This window comes from Stegostoma tigrinum, chromosome 14 (assembly GCF_030684315.1).
Source record: "Stegostoma tigrinum isolate sSteTig4 chromosome 14, sSteTig4.hap1, whole genome shotgun sequence".
In the NCBI taxonomy this organism is placed as follows: domain Eukaryota; kingdom Metazoa; phylum Chordata; class Chondrichthyes; order Orectolobiformes; family Stegostomatidae; genus Stegostoma; species Stegostoma tigrinum.
In genome coordinates, this window is record NC_081367.1 from 9,398,699 (window position 1) to 9,418,617 (window position 19,919).

The 19,919-nt window shown below is 41.4% G+C and overlaps 1 protein-coding gene and 1 long non-coding RNA gene across 2 annotated transcripts in view; one reads left to right on the forward strand and one right to left on the reverse strand.

Annotated features, from left to right (window-relative positions):
• Window positions 1–19,919, forward strand: part of LOC125457820 (uncharacterized) — an 86,812-nt gene that overhangs the window by 21,399 nt on the left and 45,494 nt on the right. The gene's annotated exons all lie outside the window — the stretch shown is intronic.
• Window positions 14,944–19,919, reverse strand: part of crocc2 (ciliary rootlet coiled-coil, rootletin family member 2) — a 270,040-nt gene continuing 265,064 nt past the window's right edge. The window contains exon 36 of the mRNA XM_048542456.2: window positions 14,944–17,540. Within this exon, the coding sequence (XP_048398413.1) occupies window positions 17,457–17,540 (84 nt within the window). The 3' untranslated portion in view covers window positions 14,944–17,456. The remainder of the gene's footprint in view (window positions 17,541–19,919) is intronic.

A 19,919-nucleotide genomic window follows, 5' to 3' on the forward strand; every position in this document is an offset into this window, starting at 1 on the left:
AAAGTACTTCTTTTGTGAATAGTGATTTATTTCAGCTGTGCACTCTTGCTGGAAACTTGGATCTTAATTATTTCAAGAAAATCTCTTGTGTCTTCTTCTATGAAGGAAGTCACAATTTATTTGCTTTGCCATTTCCCTTCTTCCTATTCTGAATTCTCCTGTCTCTGTCTTTAAAGAACCCACACCTGTCATTTCTAATCTTTTCTATGGTACGTACGTTGGAAACATTTACAATCCATTTTTTTACGTTCCTTGTTATTTTACAGTCATTTCATTCATTATCAATTTATTGGTCTTCTTTTGGATGGATTTCAGCAAGGCGTTCGATAAGGTTCCCCACAGTAGGCTATTGTACAAAATGCGGAGGAATAGAATTGTGGGAGATATAGCAGTTTGGATCAGAAATTGGCTTGCTGAAAGAAGACTGAGGGTGGTAGTTGATGGGAAATGTTCATCCTGGAGACCAGTTACGAGTGGTGTACCGCAAGGGTCAGTGTTGGGTCCACTGCTGTTTGTCATTTTTATAAATGACCTGGATGAGGGCATAGAAGGATGGGTTAGTAAATTTGCAGACGACACTAAGGTTGGTGGAGTTGTGGATAGTGACGAAGGATGCTGTAGGTTGTAGAGAGACATAGATAAGCTGCAGAGCTGGGCTGAGAGGTGGCAAATGGAGTTTAATGCGGACAAGTGTGAGGTGATGCACTTTGGTAGGAGTAACCGGAAGGCAAAGTACTGGGCTAATGGTAAGATTCTTAGTAGTGTAGATGACCAGAGAGATCTCGGTGTCCATGTACACAGATCCTTGAAAGTTGCCACCCAGGTTGACAGGGCTGTTAAGAAGGCATACAGTGTTTTAGCTTTTATTAATAGATGGATCGAGTTCCGGAACCAAGAGGTTATGCTACAGCTGTACAAAACTCTGGTGCGGCCGCACTTGGAGTATTGTGTACAGTTCTGGTCACCGCATTATAAGAAGGATGTGGAAGCTTTGGAAAGGGTGCAGAGGAGATTTACTAGGATGTTGCCTGGTATGGAGGGAAGGTCTTACGAGGAAAGGCTGAGGGCCTTGAGGCTGTTTTCGTTAGAGAGAAGAAGGTTGAGAGGTGACTTAATTGAGACACATAAAATAATCAGAGGGTTAGATAGGGTGGATAGGGAGAGCCTTTTTCCTGGGATGGTGACGGCGAGCACGAGGGGGCATAGCTTTAAATTGAGGGGTGAAAGATATAGGACAGATGTCAAAGGTGGTTTCTTTACTCAGAGTAGTAAGGGAATGGAACGCTTTGCCTGCAACGGTAGTAGATTCGCCAACTTTAGGTACATTTAAGTTGTCATTGGATAAGCATATGGACGTACATGGAATAGTGTAGGTTAGATGGGCTTGAGATCGGTATGACAGGTCGGCACAACGTCGAGGGCCGAAGGGCCTGTACTGTGCTGTAATGTTCTATGTTTCTATGTTTCTATGTTTTTGCTTAATACTAAAATTCTCTTAATCCTCCGCCAGATAATTTTATGACAACATTATATACCTCCAACTTTGATCAAGGACCAATGCTAACTTCCCTTGTTAGTCATGGCTTTTTCACTTTCCCTTTTGTATATTGCTTTGCTTTCTGAAGCATTGGCATGAGTGAAAGGGGTATCCACATTAGATATTAAACACTTCACAAATTTTCTTCAACTTGATGACGCTGCAAGACAAAATCAAAGTTCATGAAGCTGGGGTTTGCAATTTCCAATTTACAGTGAACTGTGCTCTACATGCTTGTTCAGCACAGGCAATGTAACACAGCATGGATTGCTTCTTATCTGATGTAATAATCTTCATCTCACCTTCAGAATAAAAACATCAGAACCCATGTAGCAAACTGTCCCCCAAAAAAGCAGAACCACAAACCAATTATTACAAAGGTCAAAGTCTTGATACAGTTGACAAATTTACCTACCATGACGGCAGCCTCTTCATACACTCCCTTCATACAGGCAGCACTGTGGCTCAGGAGCTGGCAATACTGCCTCACAGCACCAGGGGCCTGGGTTTGATTCAACCCTTGGGCCACTGTCTGTGTGGTGTTTGCATATTCTCTCTGTGTCTGCATGGTGTCTTCCTCCTGATGCTCCAGTTTCCTCCCATGTTCCAAATATGTGCAGGCTAGGTGGATTGGCCATGCCAAATTGCTCACAGTGTTCAGGGATGTGTAGATTAGGTGGGTTATAGAGGGATGGGTCTGGGTGGGATGCTCTGAAGGTTGGTGTGGATTTGCTGGGCCGAAGGCCCTGTTTCCAAACTGTAGGGATTCTAAGACATGATGGAGGTGTAGCTGAAAGATTTCAACATTACCTTTGACAAACAGATGGAACCCATCACTCCGCTTCCAATGGCTCACACTATGCGGCACAGTCTCATTAGCAAAGGCACTACCTCCTGATGAATAGAACAAAGTTGCACTGGACATTGGGAAACAGGAACTTTGCAAGTCCACAGACTCAAACATCTCTTGCACACCAACAGCGCCTATGTCCAATGTGCAACAAATTGTATTGTGCTCAAATTGGTTTGATTAGCTATCTTCAAAGGAATTTCAGTTGAAGCTTAATCGATGAACTATATTTAATGTCATGGTCACATTCAGCTATAAATGGCAAACAATTACTAATTACAAATGTGCACCCAGATGCCCAGGTACATTTTGTAGAAAATAATATATAAACAGAAAATTGTGGTTTCCAGTTCCATAATTGTACCTTTAATGTTAAATTTACTTTGCTTGTGTGCTTATCATTCAAAAATCAGCAATGTAACAAGTATATTATGACTTACCAAAACACACTATTGGGAGAGGCTTAATAGGCTGGGGCTATTTTCCCTGGAAGCTGAGGGGTCAATTTATAAAATCATGAGGGGCATGGATAGGGTGAATAGCGAGGTCTTTTTTCTAGGGTAGGGGAGTCCAAAACTAAAGGGCATAGGTTTAATGTGAGAGGGGAAAGATATAAAAGAGACCGAAGGGACAACCTTTTCAGAAGGTGTTGCATGTATGGAATGAATGGCCAGAGGAAGTGGTAGAGGCTGGTACAATTACAACATCTGGATGGGTACATGAATAGGAAGGGCTTAGAGGGACATGGACAAAATGCTGGCAAATGCGACTAGATTAATTTAGGATATATGATCGGCATGGACGAGTTGGACCAAAAAGTTTGTTTCCATGTTGTATGGCCCGATGATTATATGACATCCTTCGACAAATGAAGTGATTCTCAGATCTTCCTTGGGATAACAGCACTGCCGCTGGTTACAAAATGTATAGATTGAAGCCTTGTGTTGGAGGAATCTATGTACCTTTGAGTGTTCTGTAAACTAAACAGTTTCATCTGTTGTGCCACATATGCTTGGCAACTCTGGCTGGACATATTCTCAAAGGTAATGTTCCAATTGCCCCCCTACACCCACTTCTGCCATTTGTCATCTTACATGTCCATCCTCATAGTTTGACATCTTCCTATACCAATTGGAAAAGAAAATATCCTTGCTATTTAATTTGATAATTCAAATGTTTATTCCATCTTTGGTATTTTTAAAACTTAACAAACACAACGTTCAAAGGCCTGACAATTTTTTTAGAATTTCTTGATGTGTAGCAAACAGGATATGTAAAAGAGAAACAGTGGACTGAGTATAGTGAGATTTCCAGAAGGTTTTTCATGAGGTACCATGCATTAGGCTACTTAATAAGATATGAACCGATGCTGTTGATTGCAGAATAATAGCAAAGATAGAGGATTGGCTAACTAATAGAAGACAGAGCATTGGGATAAGAGGGATTTTTTGAGGTTGTCAGTCTGTAACTAGCGGAGTGCCACAGGGATCAGTCATTTACAATATATATAAATTATGTGAATGAGGAAAGTTACTAAAGATACACAGGAAAGTAAGTGATGAGGATGACACAAAGCCTCTGCAGAGGAATTTGGATAGGTTAAGTGACAAACAATTGACAGATGGTATACAATGTGGAAAACGTGAGTGCAAAGACCATAACATTTTATTTTTCTGTATTTTTAATCATAGACTGAAAGGTGGCTAGATAAATCCTGCATGTTTTGAAAGCAAGTAGCCTGACGCTCACTGCAATCATTGTTCATACAGCTGCTTGTGAACCAGTAGCTGCAGACAAACTGGAGCGAAGCGTTGTATCCAAATGGAGCTTTGGTTGGCAATTAGTTATGCTTTGGTTTATAGACTAGTTTGTAGACTAGTTATCAGTGACAAAGACTCCTGCCTCCCAACAACCATGTGGCCAGTTCTCAGGTAACTGAAGAGCTTGGAGCTGTGAACGAGATACAGAAAAGTCTTGGGGTCGCCACCAGCTGAGGAACTCTTTCTCTGTTTGCTGCAGTAAGCCACTTTAAGGCTGAAGAAAACCAGTTTGTTTTTCACTCAGTAGTTGCTGTAAGAAGAGATAATTTATAAGTGAAGCAGACATCCTGTGCCTCTTGCAAACTAGTGGAAGCATCTGGAAAAGGACAACTGAGAAACAGCATTTTAACCAGCACAAAAAGCATGAGGATTACTTCAGCAACCCTTGTGAACATTAGCAAATGACTTCTTTCCCAGTTTCCCTAATCCGTAACACATGCTTTTCCTGTCTATATCTGCATAAGGGGGAGTTTATACAATGATTAGAGTTTTCCCTTACAGAGTTATGTTGACAGCTCATAATTGTTTATGTGTAGTTTGAGTTGAATTAATTGTTATAAATAGCAGTTTTATTAAGTACGGAAACACAGTCCATGCTTTCTGGCAACAAACAATAGATAATTAGGAGAAACTTGAATACTTTTTAAAAATCTTTAACTTTGATGATGACTTTGTAAAAGCAGGGGTTGATTTTCAATGTACTACCCCCACAAGAAGCATGACATGATCTATGCACTTTGACCAGAAGAATGGAAGAGGTGAATATTATTCAAATAGAGGATAATGATAGAAAGCTAGAGCACAGACAAGTTTGGTAGCCCTGGTGTATCAATTACAAAAAGATAACTTCCTAGGAGGTAATAGGGAAAGCAGATCGGGAATGACCCAATCCCTGCTCCTGCATCTTATGGTTTTACTTTTTTTTTTAAATGCTGCAATGAATTTTATCAAGACTGGCATGTAGCTGCATCTAAGACATTAATCTTTAAATTCTGGAGTATCCAAGACAATTCTGGAGCCCTGTACCATGGCAATATTGACAATACTTCTTTACAAGGACCTTTTCCAAGCAATGGGAATGTACAGCTGTCAGATAATCTTTGAACAGTGGCTTTAAATCTGCACCATGTAAACCTAACCAATTTCAAGAAGCAACCTATGCTTGGAATGACATGGTACATCGTTTACTTTGTAACCATTAACACTTGATGACCTGGATTAAGCAATAGTGACAAATAAACTACGATACGAGGTGCTTGTTCTAAACATCTGTGATAGTAGTTTTCAAAAATAGTAACAGGAGTATTTGGTTGACTCTTAATAATCTTCCTAAATTGCCTATCAAACTACTCTGTGAAGGGCAATTAGAGACATAAAATAAATACTATTCTTACCATCAATGTCCATATTATATCAATGAGTAAAAAATTAAGACATCAGTCTCTGGAAAAGAAGACCAAAACTTGCTGGGAGATTTAATTCCAATGTGTAACCCCATGAAAGGCTTGGATAAAGTGGATAGGTAAGAAAGATTTCACTTAGTAGAATGAAAGGGTTTTTGCCGGGTGCCCTGCTTTCTTCCCATAGTCCAATCGTGTGCAGGTTAGATGGTTGGCCACATTAAATTGCCACGCAGTGTCCAGGGATGTACAGGATAGATGGATTAGTAATGGGAAATGCAGGATTACAGGGTTAGGGACAAGGGCTGGGTCTGGGTGGCATGCTGTATGGAGGGTCGTTGAAGATTTGATGGGTCGATCAGCTTGTATCTGCACTCTAGGAATTCCATGATTCTGTGGCAATAACAAGGGAGACAGGAGTCAAAGATATTGGTGGAAGATGGAGGGGTGTTGAAAGAATAATTTTTAAATTTAGACAGTGCTGAACCTGCTAAGAAACACATGTCGCTATATTCTCATTAACCTGTTCAGAGATCCTACACTTCTGGAGCAGGTGGGACTTGAATCCAGGTCTAAAAAACATTTATCTATGCACTTGAAATGCCATAATCTCATAACAGAGATAGAATAAGGGCTGGGATATAGATCCTTTACAGGTAGCACAGATGTCATGGGGTATGGGGTATATTTACAAACTTGTAACACAGGAGAACACTGCAATTTACCAGATGCTACCAAACAGAAGAGCAGCTGAGATATTTTTGGCAACTTGATAACTTCATAATTCAAAACCATCTGATCACAATGTGTTAACATCTACACTGATGTGGCACAATCAGTGGCTGGTAGCACAGTGAAGTAGTGGCATATAACCAGAGCAGTTGGTGCAGTGGGATGTGGGCATGATCCAATATAAGTAGGGAAGCGCCTGCTGCCAAAAACAAGGCTACAGATTTGAAGATAGACCTAAACTATGAGCTGAAGGTTGTAAACTTTATAAACATTTGACTTTTAAATTCCAGAACATTTTATGTTTGTAATATGATGGGGATTGGGCACGTTAATCATTTATTTAACATTCAATGTTCAATGGTAGTTCAGTCGAATGATCTTGGCTTGTTGCTCTGAACTTTACTGTAATATCAAGATATTTTTCAGATAGCCAGCATAACCCTTCCCTCCCTGAGCAACATGGTCTGGCTCTCAGAATCCGGCTGCCTGTCACGTTCCTTTGAATTACCAGAGAGGCATGTCAAGGTTTGACATTTTTTTGCAACGTCTTTCTTGTGTGAAAGTAAAACGTTATTACTCACTGGAATAAAGTCAAAGTATCATCAGTGCCTTTGTACAAAGAACAACTTACAGCTTAGACTTACAGCTATTGCTCTAAGCAATATGCACTCAAGCAAAATAAACAAACTCATCTGCCACATTAATGGTGAATACTGCTGTCAAGCCATTGGATGGAATCTTGCAGCTTCCGAATGACATGGTAAAGGCGATACAATGGTAAGGTTTGTTCAGAACGGGAAAGTGAAATTCTTGACATAGGAGAACAAAATGTCTAATTTTCCACCCATTGGTCAAATAGCAAGATGAAAATGTCCTATAAAGTCAAAATACAAATGTTGGCCACAATCGTGACCATGCCATTTTGATCACAAATTAATGTAGTCATTATTGTGGAGTGAAATAATAAACAGCAACCTTTAAAATGTCTCCAACAGGTCACAGTGTTCCGAAAATAATCCACTGTCTCAAAGAACAAAGAACAGTATGGCACAGGAACAGTCCCTTCAGCCCTCTAAGCCTCTGCTGCCACATTTTGCCCATCCATATTAAAAGTGTCTTCTCTTATAGCATCTGTATCCCTCTATTTCCTTCCTGTTCATGTATTCATTCAGGGGTTTCTTGAATGCTGCTATTATGTCTCCTCCCACCACCTTCCTGTGGCAGCATGTTCCAGACACTCACCACTCTTTATGTGAAAAACCTGCCTCGCACATCTCTTTTAAACTTGACCCCAACACTTTGAACCTATGCACCATAGTAATTTACCCCTCCACCCCTGGGAAAAAGAGTCTCATACTTTCTATCTATGCCATTCACTATGTTATAAACTTCTATCAGATCACCCCTCAATCCCCTGTGTTCCAGTGAAAACACATCCGGTCTATCCAAGCTTTGCTCACAGTTAAAATCCCCCATACCAGGCAACATCCTGCTGAACCTTTTCAGTACCCTCTCCTTCTGGTAGCATGATGACCAGACTGTATGCAGTATTCCAAGTGTAGCCTAAAAAAGCCTCTTCCAATGAAGGCAAGCATGCCATAGGTCTTTTTTACTACCTTATCCACCTACGCTGCCACCTTCACTGATCTGTGGACCTGCACTGCCAGATCTTTTTACATATCAATATTCCAAAGGGTTCTGCCATTCACTGTATAATTTCTACTTGTACTTACTCATATTTTGGCAGTTTAAACTCCATCTGCCGTTTTTCTACCCATGCCTCCAACTGATCTATGTCCTGCTGTATCCTCTGACAATCCTCCTCACTGTCCGCCACACCACAAATCTTTGTATCATCCGCAAACTTACTAATTAGACCAGCTACATTTTCTACCTAATCATTAATATAGATCACGAACAGCAGGGGTCTCAGCACTGATCCCTGTGGGGCACCAGTTAATCACAGCCCTCCATTCCATGAAGCATCCTACCTCTGCTGTCTTGTGTCTCCTATGACTAAGTGTCACTGATGGCACAAAGGCAGGGTCTGAATCTCCTCTCATCTGCAATTAGAAGTACATCAAACTTTGTTTTAACCAGCACCTTAAATTACTGGCCTTATTGCGATGTCCAAGTAATTATGCTGTTAAGAGAGTGTAACTGTGACGTGTGTACCCCCTGAATTACATTTCTAGCACTTAATGTGCGGTTTAACATGGGTTTCTTTTGAGGGATATTGATGTCTCGAAGTTTGGCTTGGTCAATGTTTATTGTGGTTATGCGTGCCTCTTGATTATCCAAAATATTTAATCAACTGACACATTCCTGGTCCCATAGCTGCTGGTTAATAAAATGCTTGCGGTATTTGTCATCTCTTTTTACATGTACTGCTGCCTTCATTGGATGGGGGTGGGGGTCGTGGGGAGATCGGTTTCGTAATCCTTCTGAATGTGCACCCTCTTATTGTATTTGTATGACATGCCTAGTGCTGCATAGATCAGAATAAGGTTACTATGTCTCAGGTCCATGTAAAGGAATTCCATGGCCCCTCTTCTTGGAGGCTCAATATCCCACTGCATTGGAACAATAGGACACCGTCATTTGAGAGTGGTGTGAATATTGATGGCTCACATTGCTGTTCTGATGTTCCCCACACAGGTTTATTAGAACCATGAGCAATTGATCAAGCCATGGCACAGATCGTCATTACTTTGGATGCTGGACAATGAAGCAGCAGAAAAATTGTAAAGAAACAAATATGCCAGAAAGCCCAGGACCAGCAGCAATATATAGCAGCTGCTGAACAGTCTACAAACTGAAGATGACAGGAAGTTCCCATTGGGAACACCCAACATGGGTTCATGAAGGGTAGGACATGTTTAACTAATTTGGTGGAATTCTTTGAGGACATTACTTGCATGGTGGACAATGGGGAACCTGTGGATGTTGTGTATCTGGATTTCCAGAAGGCATTTGACAAGGTGCCACACCAAAGGCTACTACATAAGATAAATTTGCAGGGTATTACAGGTAATGTATTGGCATGGGTAGAGGATTGGTTGACCAGTAGAAAGCAAGTGTAGGGGTAAATGGGTGTTTTTCTGGTTGGCGGTCAGTGGTGAGTGGTGTGCCTCAGGGATCAGTATTGGGGCCTCAATTGTTTACCATTTACATCAATGATTTGGAGTTGGGGACTAACTGTGGTGTGTCAAAATTTGCAGAAGACACTAAGGTGAGTGGTAGAGCAAAGTGTGCAGCAGACACTGAAAGTCTGCAGAGGGATGTAGATAGTCTAAGTGAGTGTGCAAAAGTCTGGCAGATGGAGTACAATGTTGATAAGTGTAAGGTCATCCATTTTGGTAGGAATAACAGCAAAATAGACGATGTTTTAAATGGTAAAAAATTGCAGCACACTGCTGTGCAGAGGGACTTGGGTGTCCTGGTTCATGAATCACTGAAGGTGGAATTGCAGGTGCAGCAGGTGATTAAAAAGGCAAATGGAATTTTGTCTGCCATTGCTAGAGGGATGGAGTTTAAAAACAGGGAGGCTATGCTGCAGCTGTATAGGGTCCTGTTGGGGCCATGCCTGGAGTACTGTGTGCAGTTTTGATCTCCTTACTTGAGAAGCAATATACTAGCACTGGAGGGGGTACAGAGGGGATTCACTCAGTTGATTCCAGAGTTGAGAGGATTGGATTATGAGGAGAGACTGAGTAGACTGGGATTACACTCATTGGAATTCAGAAGAATGAGGGAAGATCTTATAGAAACATATAAGATTATGAAGGGAATAGATAAGGTGGAGGCAGGGAGGTTGTTTCCGCTAGCAAGTGAAACTAGAGCTAGAGGGCTTAGCCTCAAAATAAAGGGAAGCAAATGTAGGACTGAGGTCAGGAGGAACTTCTTCACCGAAAGTGGGGTGAATCTGTGGAATTCCCTACCCAGTGAAGTGGTTGAAGCTACCTCACTGAATGTTTTTAAGGCAAGATGAGATAAATTTTTGAAAGGTAAAGGAATTAAGGGTTATGGTGAGTGGGCAGGTAAGTGGAGCTGAGTCTCAAAGATCAGCCAGGTGGGGCAGGCTTGAGGGGCCGGATGGCCTACTCTGCTCCTAATTCTTATGTTCTGATGAAGCATGAAGTAAGGAAGCCAAAATCCATTGTGCTCAAGTCATTTCTTCCAGAGAAATAATGCACACTGCAGCTGGTATCTCATTATTATGACACCCTTCATTTTCATGTGGAGAGTCCTTGCCACTGATCCAGCTTCCTCAGAGCCAGCTGTTGGAGTAAACAGAACCTCTGACAGTCCTGTTTATGTCTATCAGCCAGAGCTCCCTGATTGGATCAGATTATAGCCCCAATCAGGGAACTCATATTCTGTGAAGTACACCTGTCTGGCCTTGTTATAATCAGGACAGCAGCCACAGACTGAGGGTGTCCCAGGACATTGTTACAGAGCTATGCCATCTGCTGGAGTAGAATTTGCAAACTGAAGGTGTGGGTTAAATAACATAAAATGCTGGAGAAACTCAGTAAGTCTGGCAACTTCTTTGGATAGAGAGACAGTTAACATACCAAACCCAATATTGCTCTTCCTCAGAACTGAATGGGGTTGTAAAATGATTGTTTTTATCTTATTGATGGAAGGATAGGAGGACTGAGTGGTGACCCATTTTCTTTTTTTCTCACCTATCATTTGCATCACTTTTAGATCTCTACTGCTCGTTTACCACCATCAGGACCCATTTTTTCTTTTGCTGTTGGCACGCTGAACATTTGTTCCACTCACTCCACCTCCCTCTCTGTTCTGACCATCTGTATGGAGTTTGCATGGTCTCCCCGTGTCTGCATGGGTTTACCCCGGATGCTCCGGTTTCCTCCCACAGTCCAAAGATGTGCAGGTTAGGTGGACTGGCCATGCTAAGTTGCCCCATAGCCTGAAGGCTAGATGTGTTGACCATGATACATGCAGGGTTATGAGAATCGGGTTGGGGGCTAGGTCTGGATGTGATGCACTTCAGAGGTACTGTGCAGACTCAATGGGCCAAATTGTCTCTTTCAGCACTGTATGTACTATCTGAAGGCTTGACAACATGTGATATCCCACATCAAACAATGACAACATGTGATGCTTTGCTAAGCATTAGGGAAAGAATAGCACTCCAGCAGACATGGTATGATGTTAAAGGCAGGGAGTCTTGATCATTTCATTGTCACTACAGTTACAATTACAGTTGATCAGTCAGTGTTGTAAAGTGGCAGCATGTTTACAAATGTACTCTTCTGTTGCCAATGATGAGTCAGCCTGTGCCACCAGCTACCCTCATATCCTTTTCCATTTCTCTCTCACTGCGTCCACTGTGAAGGTCTGTTTGTGGTTGGCAGTGCCCAGTGTTTCAGAGCTGGGCTTTGAATGTGGTGCTTGTGGCACGAATTCCAGAAAGTCCCAGCAGCTTTGGGGTACTTCCATCACTGACGTGACAGCGAGTGTGGCACTGTGTTGCTGAGGTTTACTCATAATGAGGTGAATTCTGTGAAAGAACTCCCTGGAATGTACACTTAGCTGAGCATTGGTAAGATTTAGCCTGTTGTTTAAATTGCACAAGCATGTATTATAATTTGTACACTTTATACAGTGCTCGGGCATTAAGAGGGTTAAATATTAAGCCTCTATGCTGGTAGAGGTACACAGGCAGCTGATAGACCTCAGAGCGCGTACAAAATAAGTAAAGTTTTTAAGTCACAGCTGTACAGCTGAGAGTTCTCTCATTCTGTTCGAACAGTAAAGCAAAGCAGAGAAGGCTTATTTTCTAATGTACGTTTTCTGTAAAGTTGCGCTTTGTGCCAACTTTTTTGCTGCCTGTTATGAGACTGCTTCGATTAGAGGTTCTCATAAAAACTACTTGGATTGAGTTTCTTCTTTGCAAGCAAGAAAACTGACCATGGTTCTTTACTGATGGGTGAGAAAATAATGGGTAGTCATTATTTTTATGTAATTGATGTTGTGAACACTACAAAAACAGGCTTGATGGAGTTGATCCAGGTAAGTTCATGATAATTATAGGTCCACATTTTGGGTACACAAAGTCAGTAGCAACAAAAGAAATCAAGCAATGAATTCAGACAAAGGATAATTGTATTGTGATGAAGTTACTAGCAAAGGACAGTGTTGCAGACAGTACCAAATGGTTCAAAAAAGTCGAGATTTGTTTCTGAAGCGATTGAAGAACCAGGTAAACAGGAGTGATTGGATAGCAACGAATTGGCTTGTCGGGCCTAATAGGTTTTTCCTGCATCTAGAATACCCCGTTTTCCTGCCAACAGTCTCAAAACTGGATCTTTGTTCCAGGGTTGTGTTACACATGCTGCTAATCAGCCTGTCATGCTTGTTGGGGAATAATAAAGATTTCAGCCAATCTTTCATGTTACAAGCACTAGGAGTTCATGCCCAATTGACCTGAAAAACCATCATATACCAGCCTTGCCAGTTGCAGCTGTTCACATCCAGTTCGACTTCATTCCACTTAAGCATCATGGGGTGAAGAGTACCCACTGTCCAATAACTCTGCTTGATAAAATCTTGGAATACAAACCCTCGGCAATCAACCAACATGTGTGCAAATTAGACTCACGCCCCGTGTGTAGTCAAAGCATAGTTCCCATCTACACTTTTGTCTGCAGTGTGTGTATGATAGGGCCTTAACAAATTAACCAATGTTTGTAGCTCGTATCGCAACAGAGACAAATGTTCATGAATGCTATATATCCTCTTGGTTCTCGCACTGCGGCCTCTAGTTATAATTGTATGGTTGATTGCAGTATTAGCTGCCTAAACTTAGGTCAGGTGATTGGTTCCTGTATTTCCCTGGAATACAGTCCATACAACCAGTTGTTTTATCAGCAGAGGAGACCTTAGGAGCTGCAAGAGTTTGGCAACAGGAATTCCTGGCTTCAACTACAAGCTTCCCAAAAAACAAGGAGCCTTTCATTCTCGGAATTCTCGCAGTGAATCGAGCCAATGTTGTAATCGTGCTTTCCCTTGGGCACATGGGATTGACAGCTGTGGCAGAAACTTGCTGCATGCAATTGAAATCCTCATTCTGTACAACAGCAATCTGTGTTTGCCATTCTCAACAAGAGTGAAAACCCGGCAACAGCATAAACAAGGAACCAATTGGGTCTGGGATTTTATGTTTCACTTCCCCTGTGAAAGCTTTAACTGGTCACAAAATCAGAAGTTGTGATGGCATCTCCCAGCTATGGATTTCCCACAACATTGAAAAACACAATAAGTAGGTTCCCCCTGCGGCTTACTGGGTTATACATGTGTCACAGGGAAATACAGGAACCAATCAACTGACCTCAGTTTAGGCAGCTAATACTCCATTCAACCATACAATTATAACTGGAGGCTGCAGTACGAGAACCAAGAGGATATATAGCATTCATGAACGTTTATCCCTGTAGCAATATGAGCTTCAAACATTGGTTGGTTTGTTAGGTCCTATCATACACACAGGTTTTGAGCAACGCCCTTGGGTTACGCTGAATGAACTTACCTTAGGAAGGTAAGCCTTAAGACTGATCTTAAAAATGCTTTTTTAACATTCACTGGTTGTGGGTATTACTAGCAAAACCAACACTTATTGCTCATCACTAATTGCCTTGCAGAAAGAAGCAGTAGGAATGGCTTCCTGGGCACTTATTTCAGAGGACAATTTAGAGTCAACCAGATTATTGTGGGTCTGGAGTCACAAATAGGCCGGATAGGATGAGGATACCAGATTTCATTCCTTAAGAGGAAGTGGTGAATCATTTCACAACAACTTGCCAATTTAGTCGTCATCATGACTGCCACTCCCACTTTATTCCAGATTCCTGTATTTAAACTTGTTGGCTGCCACTGTAGCATTTGAATTCATATGTTCAGGCCTCTGGATTATTAGCCCAGCATCCAAATCTGCATGTTACTGGGCCTCTGTTGCAGAGGTAACGTAAACCTTGGAGCTGCTGGGCTCATTGTTCCTTATTGCCAAGCAGATTTTTTTCAATCAACCTGTTTGCAGCAATGCTATTACACACCTCTAGAGCAGGTGAGACTTGAGCGTGGACCTCCTGGCTCAGAGAAAGGGACACTTCCACTGTGCCTAAGCCCTCCCTGATTGCCATGCAGTGCAACCCATGTGAGATAGGGGAGGATTGGGCTCATTTGTAATGTCTCCACTCTCACAGTTGCATGGACTACTGGCATCTGCCAGATGCATTTCAAATGGCTGGGAAAGAGCTGACAAAAGATGCTTTGATATTTTCTACGCAGTTGATCAAACATTTACATAATGCATAGAAAATTAGTTCACATTTTTTAAAAAAAGTAAGCTTTAACCTTCCAAACATTAGCTCTAGCCTTTTAAATTGGTTGCAGTTATTCACAAGTCATTGCCAATAGTGATTTTTGTAGCCAATGCAGAGGTAACTGCACAGATATTTCCACTGGCAGGAAGGTCAGTAACCACAGGACTCAGATTTAAGATAAATGCTAAAAGAGTAAAAGAACGATGAGGAGAATTTATTCAACTCATTATGATCTGGAATGCACTGCTGGATGAAAGTTTAATGTGAAATTTCAAAAGGGAATTGGATGTACATAGTATTTACTTTAAAACTGTGACCAATTGAAATGTCATTTGCTAAGGTCAGCCAATAGTTAAACACAGGTTTATTATCTGGTTTTACCGACCATGGCAACCTAATGCTAAGAATTTAATACCCTGAATAACTGACACATATCTGATTAATTCCACATTATAACATGTTATTTTTTTAAAAATCTGATTATTATCAAATTACAAAGATTTCACATTAATGCCTATTAATTTTCTTTTCCATACTTTGGATTATATTCAGGTAGTTACAGCGTCTAAGCCACATTTCTTCTCAGAGTCCAACACAACATATGATCAAATCATCTAACATACAGTATAACCCAATCTGTACATACTCAGTATATTAAACGTATCACAGCAACACAACTACTTAACAAGTGGCTAAGTTAATACTCATAAAAAAGCAATAAAAATACACTATGATTTACCAGTTAAAATCTTCTCTGTGGAGAAGTTGTTTTTATAAAGTGGACAGGATTTTCTGTGGGTTATCTGCTATTCCACTTATGGTATCTATTCTTAATATTAGGAATTTTTGAGATGGTCCCACATACAAAGGCCCCATTTTTATTGCATAGAGCTGAATGCTTCTGAGCAGTTTGTGCACAGGGCGAAAGTTAAAAGCTGCCAGTCGTGGACTGGATATTGGAGTAAAACTGAACTCAGTTCAGTAAGGACTGACTCCAGTGCTTCTGGAGGGCAATATGGTAGGACTTTGACTAAAGAGTCTGTGCCACCAGACTTGACCAGTAAACTCTCATTAGGAGTTATTCCATTGTTACGGGGCCTTATTGGAAAGAACAGAATATCAGCAGAGATGCGTCCAGAATTATCCAAATTGGTAATTAGGTAGTGGTGTCCAAAACCCTGAATATTGGAGCAGCAAAGGAAACTGAAGGGAGGCAGAACTTCTCAGTTATGTCTGTTTTGTAAAACACAGGGTTAGAGCGGGAGACGCAGCATGGTAAGGAGGAAAAAGACCATGAGTGATCAACAATGGACAAGGTGACCAATTGAAAATAGACAGAACTTTGGAATATTATAATTGGGTGACAATTTTACATCCGTTTTAAACTCCTTAGAGTGACTATTCAACTTGATAAACCTTGTTCAGACCAAATCACAAACCTACACATCCCTTCCTGTGGGTGAAACGGTGGCACAGTGGTTAGCCCTGCTGCCTCACAGCGTCACGGACCTGGGTTTGATTCTACCCTCGGGCAACTGTATGTATGGAGTTTGCACATTCTCCCTGTGCCTGTGTGGTTTCTTCCCACAGTCAGAAGATGTGCAGGTTAGGTGGATTGGCCATGCTAAATTGCCTGTAGTGTCTGGGGATGTGCAGATCAGATGGATTAGTCATGGGAAATGTGGGGTTACAGGATTAAGGTGGGTCTGGGAGGGATGCTATCTGGGGGTTTGGGTTGGGCTGAATGGCTTGCTTCCACAGCATTCTATGAACTATTCCTGCAGATTTGAAGGCGGGGTGAGGGGTATGGGCTTGTGAAATCCAATGGATAGCCATTCTGCCATCCTTAACCAATCTAAAAATTTGTAGAAGAGGTGTCACACTGATGGCATCATCCCCCAATATTTTAACTGATTGATAGTGGCGGGCGAAGAAAGGTAAGAGAGGGGGGAATGAGAGAGAGAGAAAGAGAGGAGTGCCCGTAAAAGCTAGCCCAATACAAATTGTACCTCCTATTCTGTTGAATGTTAGGACTATTTGCCTGATGCAAAATGACATCAGGAAGTTCCAATTAAGCTTCTCTGGGACAGACAGGAAAGCTCTCAATAATGCTAGGAATAGTACAAGCTCGCAAAAATCCAAATCCAGGATGCCTGTAAAGTTTAAGAATGGTACGTTTTTATCATGTACTTTATGAAACATCCCTTCCCCTTTAAATGGGAATAGGGAACAGCAGAAAAAAAGACACTTTTTTGGAAAACAGTGTCCAAAACCTCAAGGATCTCTCCTCTGACAGAGGCAGAGGTCAGTGGCTTTTGAGGAGGTTTCAGACACCGTCCAAGATGATAATTTCAAGCTTTCAGTCTTTCACAGTATTGAAGTTATATGTAAGAAGGATTAGGAACACTTACACTTACTATGGGGTTTGAATTCCCCTTTGGTATGCAAAATAGGTAAACTGGAACAAATGGAGTGGCTACTTAAGATGTTATGACCAATAATTGCATTGCAGTTAAGAATTGCTCACTTACACATCACTGGGCATTTCATGTTGTTCGAGGAAGAGTTCTATAAGGTCAATTGTTTGTCTGATTTGCAGTTCAAAACAGGCGATTGTATTCCAGAGGATGGTTACTCAACTCTTCTTGAGTTAGAAGTCTTGTGAGGATTCGTTATCGGATGTGCAGTAAGCTCTCTGTTGTCCAATGGATGCAAATTGGCTCCATTTTTATGAGTTGAAGGCATGCCATCCAGTCTGGGCTGCTACTTACCTGACCTGAGCATTTGAGCAATGTAGGCCTGTCTTCGTCTCATCTCCTGATCCAACTGCTCCTGCAGGGTGGCCACCTATAAACAAGTAAAGCTGCTGGGTAACTGGGTGAGTTGGTTCAATGCAACACCCCAACAACATGCTTTGAATCTATTAATTCGCTTTGGCTCTTGCTTCTTGAGTAAAGGGTCAGTGATGCACAAAAACAGAGTGCCTTTTGATACGATACCAAAATGATAACATGATAACAAAAACAAAAATTGCTGGAAAAGCTCAGCAGGTTTGGCAGCATCTGTGCAGAGAAATCAGAGTTAATGCGTTGGGTCGAGTGACTCTTCCTCAGAACTTTTGATGGTTTAGCCCTAACCTTCAATCTAAGTTCTTTGGATCTTGTGCCTCAGGCAACCTTTAGGCCGTATTGCTCGAAATTCATAGAAACCTTGTTAAAACTTGTAACATTAAACTCAATTCCTTTCCAAATTCCTACACCCCCCTGCCAAGTCCTCAAATTATTTTGCTGCAGATGCTGCCTCTTATTATGGGGTTAGGCCCCTTAACGCTTGTTCCCATCTTTTTGTCTTCCCCAAATTGCCCTTCGTGCAGGGTTTGATCATGAGACTGGAGTTGGCATCATACACAAAGATCATTCAGCAATGTGACAGTATAATGATGAGGAAAGGGAAAGCTGAATAGTGCCTGTGCAAAGACTATCCTTTTAATTTTCTGTATTTTTGATTGTGAACTGAAATGGAAAAAGAGCTGTTTTAAGAACCAAGCACTGTTGAAAGATTGCTGCACTTTTTAAAAGCAATTAACCTGACACTTTTTGAAAGTGATGTTTACACAGCTGCTTATTCAAGCAGAAATGGAAGCCTTTTCTGCAGATGAGCTGGACTCAAATGGAGCCTTGGCTGACAACAGCTGGTTGATTTGACAATAGCTGATTGGTTGATGACAAACACTTTCTATCTGCCAACAGCAATGTGATTGGTTTTCAGATAGCTGAACTACTTGGGGCGTGTATGTTTTGCCAGAAACCATTAGTTCTCTGTGGGAGAAGGAGCTCTGCTGTTAAAAAAAATGCCAACTCTGAAGATAGCAAGTTGATTTACCTTTTCTAGTTGCTCTAAGCTGTGACTTCCAATTCATAAGTCAAAGATCCTTATTGGTATGAACTAGTTACCCTGTACCTCCTGCAAACATGTAAAATATCTGAAGAAGTCCGATTAAGAAGCAGCAATCTGATCAGGACAAGAATCATTTCAGCAAATCCTATAGACAGGGACCACTGAACTGCATTCCCAATCTTTTCCTCCACCGAAAACACCCATGTTTCGCTACACCCCCCCAACCTTGTCTATCTCTTTGTGTATGCCTGAATAAAGAGGGAGTTTATCGGTGGTTGGCGGGGTGGGTTAGTGTGCACGGGTATGGTATTAGAGTTTTAAGTAGTAGACTTATACACTGACATTTCACAATTGTTCACCTCTGGTTAGAATTGATATATTTGCAAAAATATAGTCATTCTTGTTGAATACAGAAAACTGGCCTGTTCTTTCTGTCAGCCTGGGCCTAGAAGACAGGTAAATTGAGGAAATCTGTGTAAATTTAGAGTCACAGAGTTCAGCAGCATGGAAACAGACCCTTTGGTCTAACTCGTCCATGCTGACCAGACATCCTACATTAATCTCGTCCCATTTGCCAGCATTTGGCCCATATCCCTCTAAACCCTTCCTATTCACGTACTCATCCAAATGCCTTTTAAATGTTGTAATTGTACCCATCTCTATGACCTCTTCTGGCATCTCATTCCATATTTGCACCACCGTCTGTGTGAAAAAGTTGTCCCATAGGTCACTTTTGAATCTTGCCACTCTCACCTTAAACTATTGCCCTCTAGTTTTGGACTCCACTACCCAGGAGAAAAGACCTGGGCTATTCACCCTATCCATGCCCCTCATGATTTACAAATCTCTATATGATCCCTATTTAAAAATACTTAGCTTCCATGATGACTCTGGGAACAGCAGGGCTTGATTTCTGCCACATTCCAATGAGCTGTTATATTGGTCAGTACCTCTTCTGCTTTGGAGCCCAGAGATGCTAGTGGCAATTGTAGTGTCTTTACTTTTGCAGATTTGATAAACAGTCAAAAAAATTAATTTGAGTCTAAATGTTTCCTCAAATAGTGAAAGATTTCAGCGTATTAATGGGTGACCCCAGTTAATAGCAAGATAGAATATTTAAATCCACGGTTGTTTTCAAGGGAGCTGGAAGTAATGCAGAAAATCTACTTGAAGAAATATATAGATTCATATGCACTTTAGCTCAAGAGGATGCGACTGAGCCCATCTCACCCGCTCTGGTAATAGACCACATACAGGGGTTAATGCCATGCAGCCACGAGTTCCCCCACCTAGTCACACATTTTTGCTTTTCCCTTAATTATTTTACGC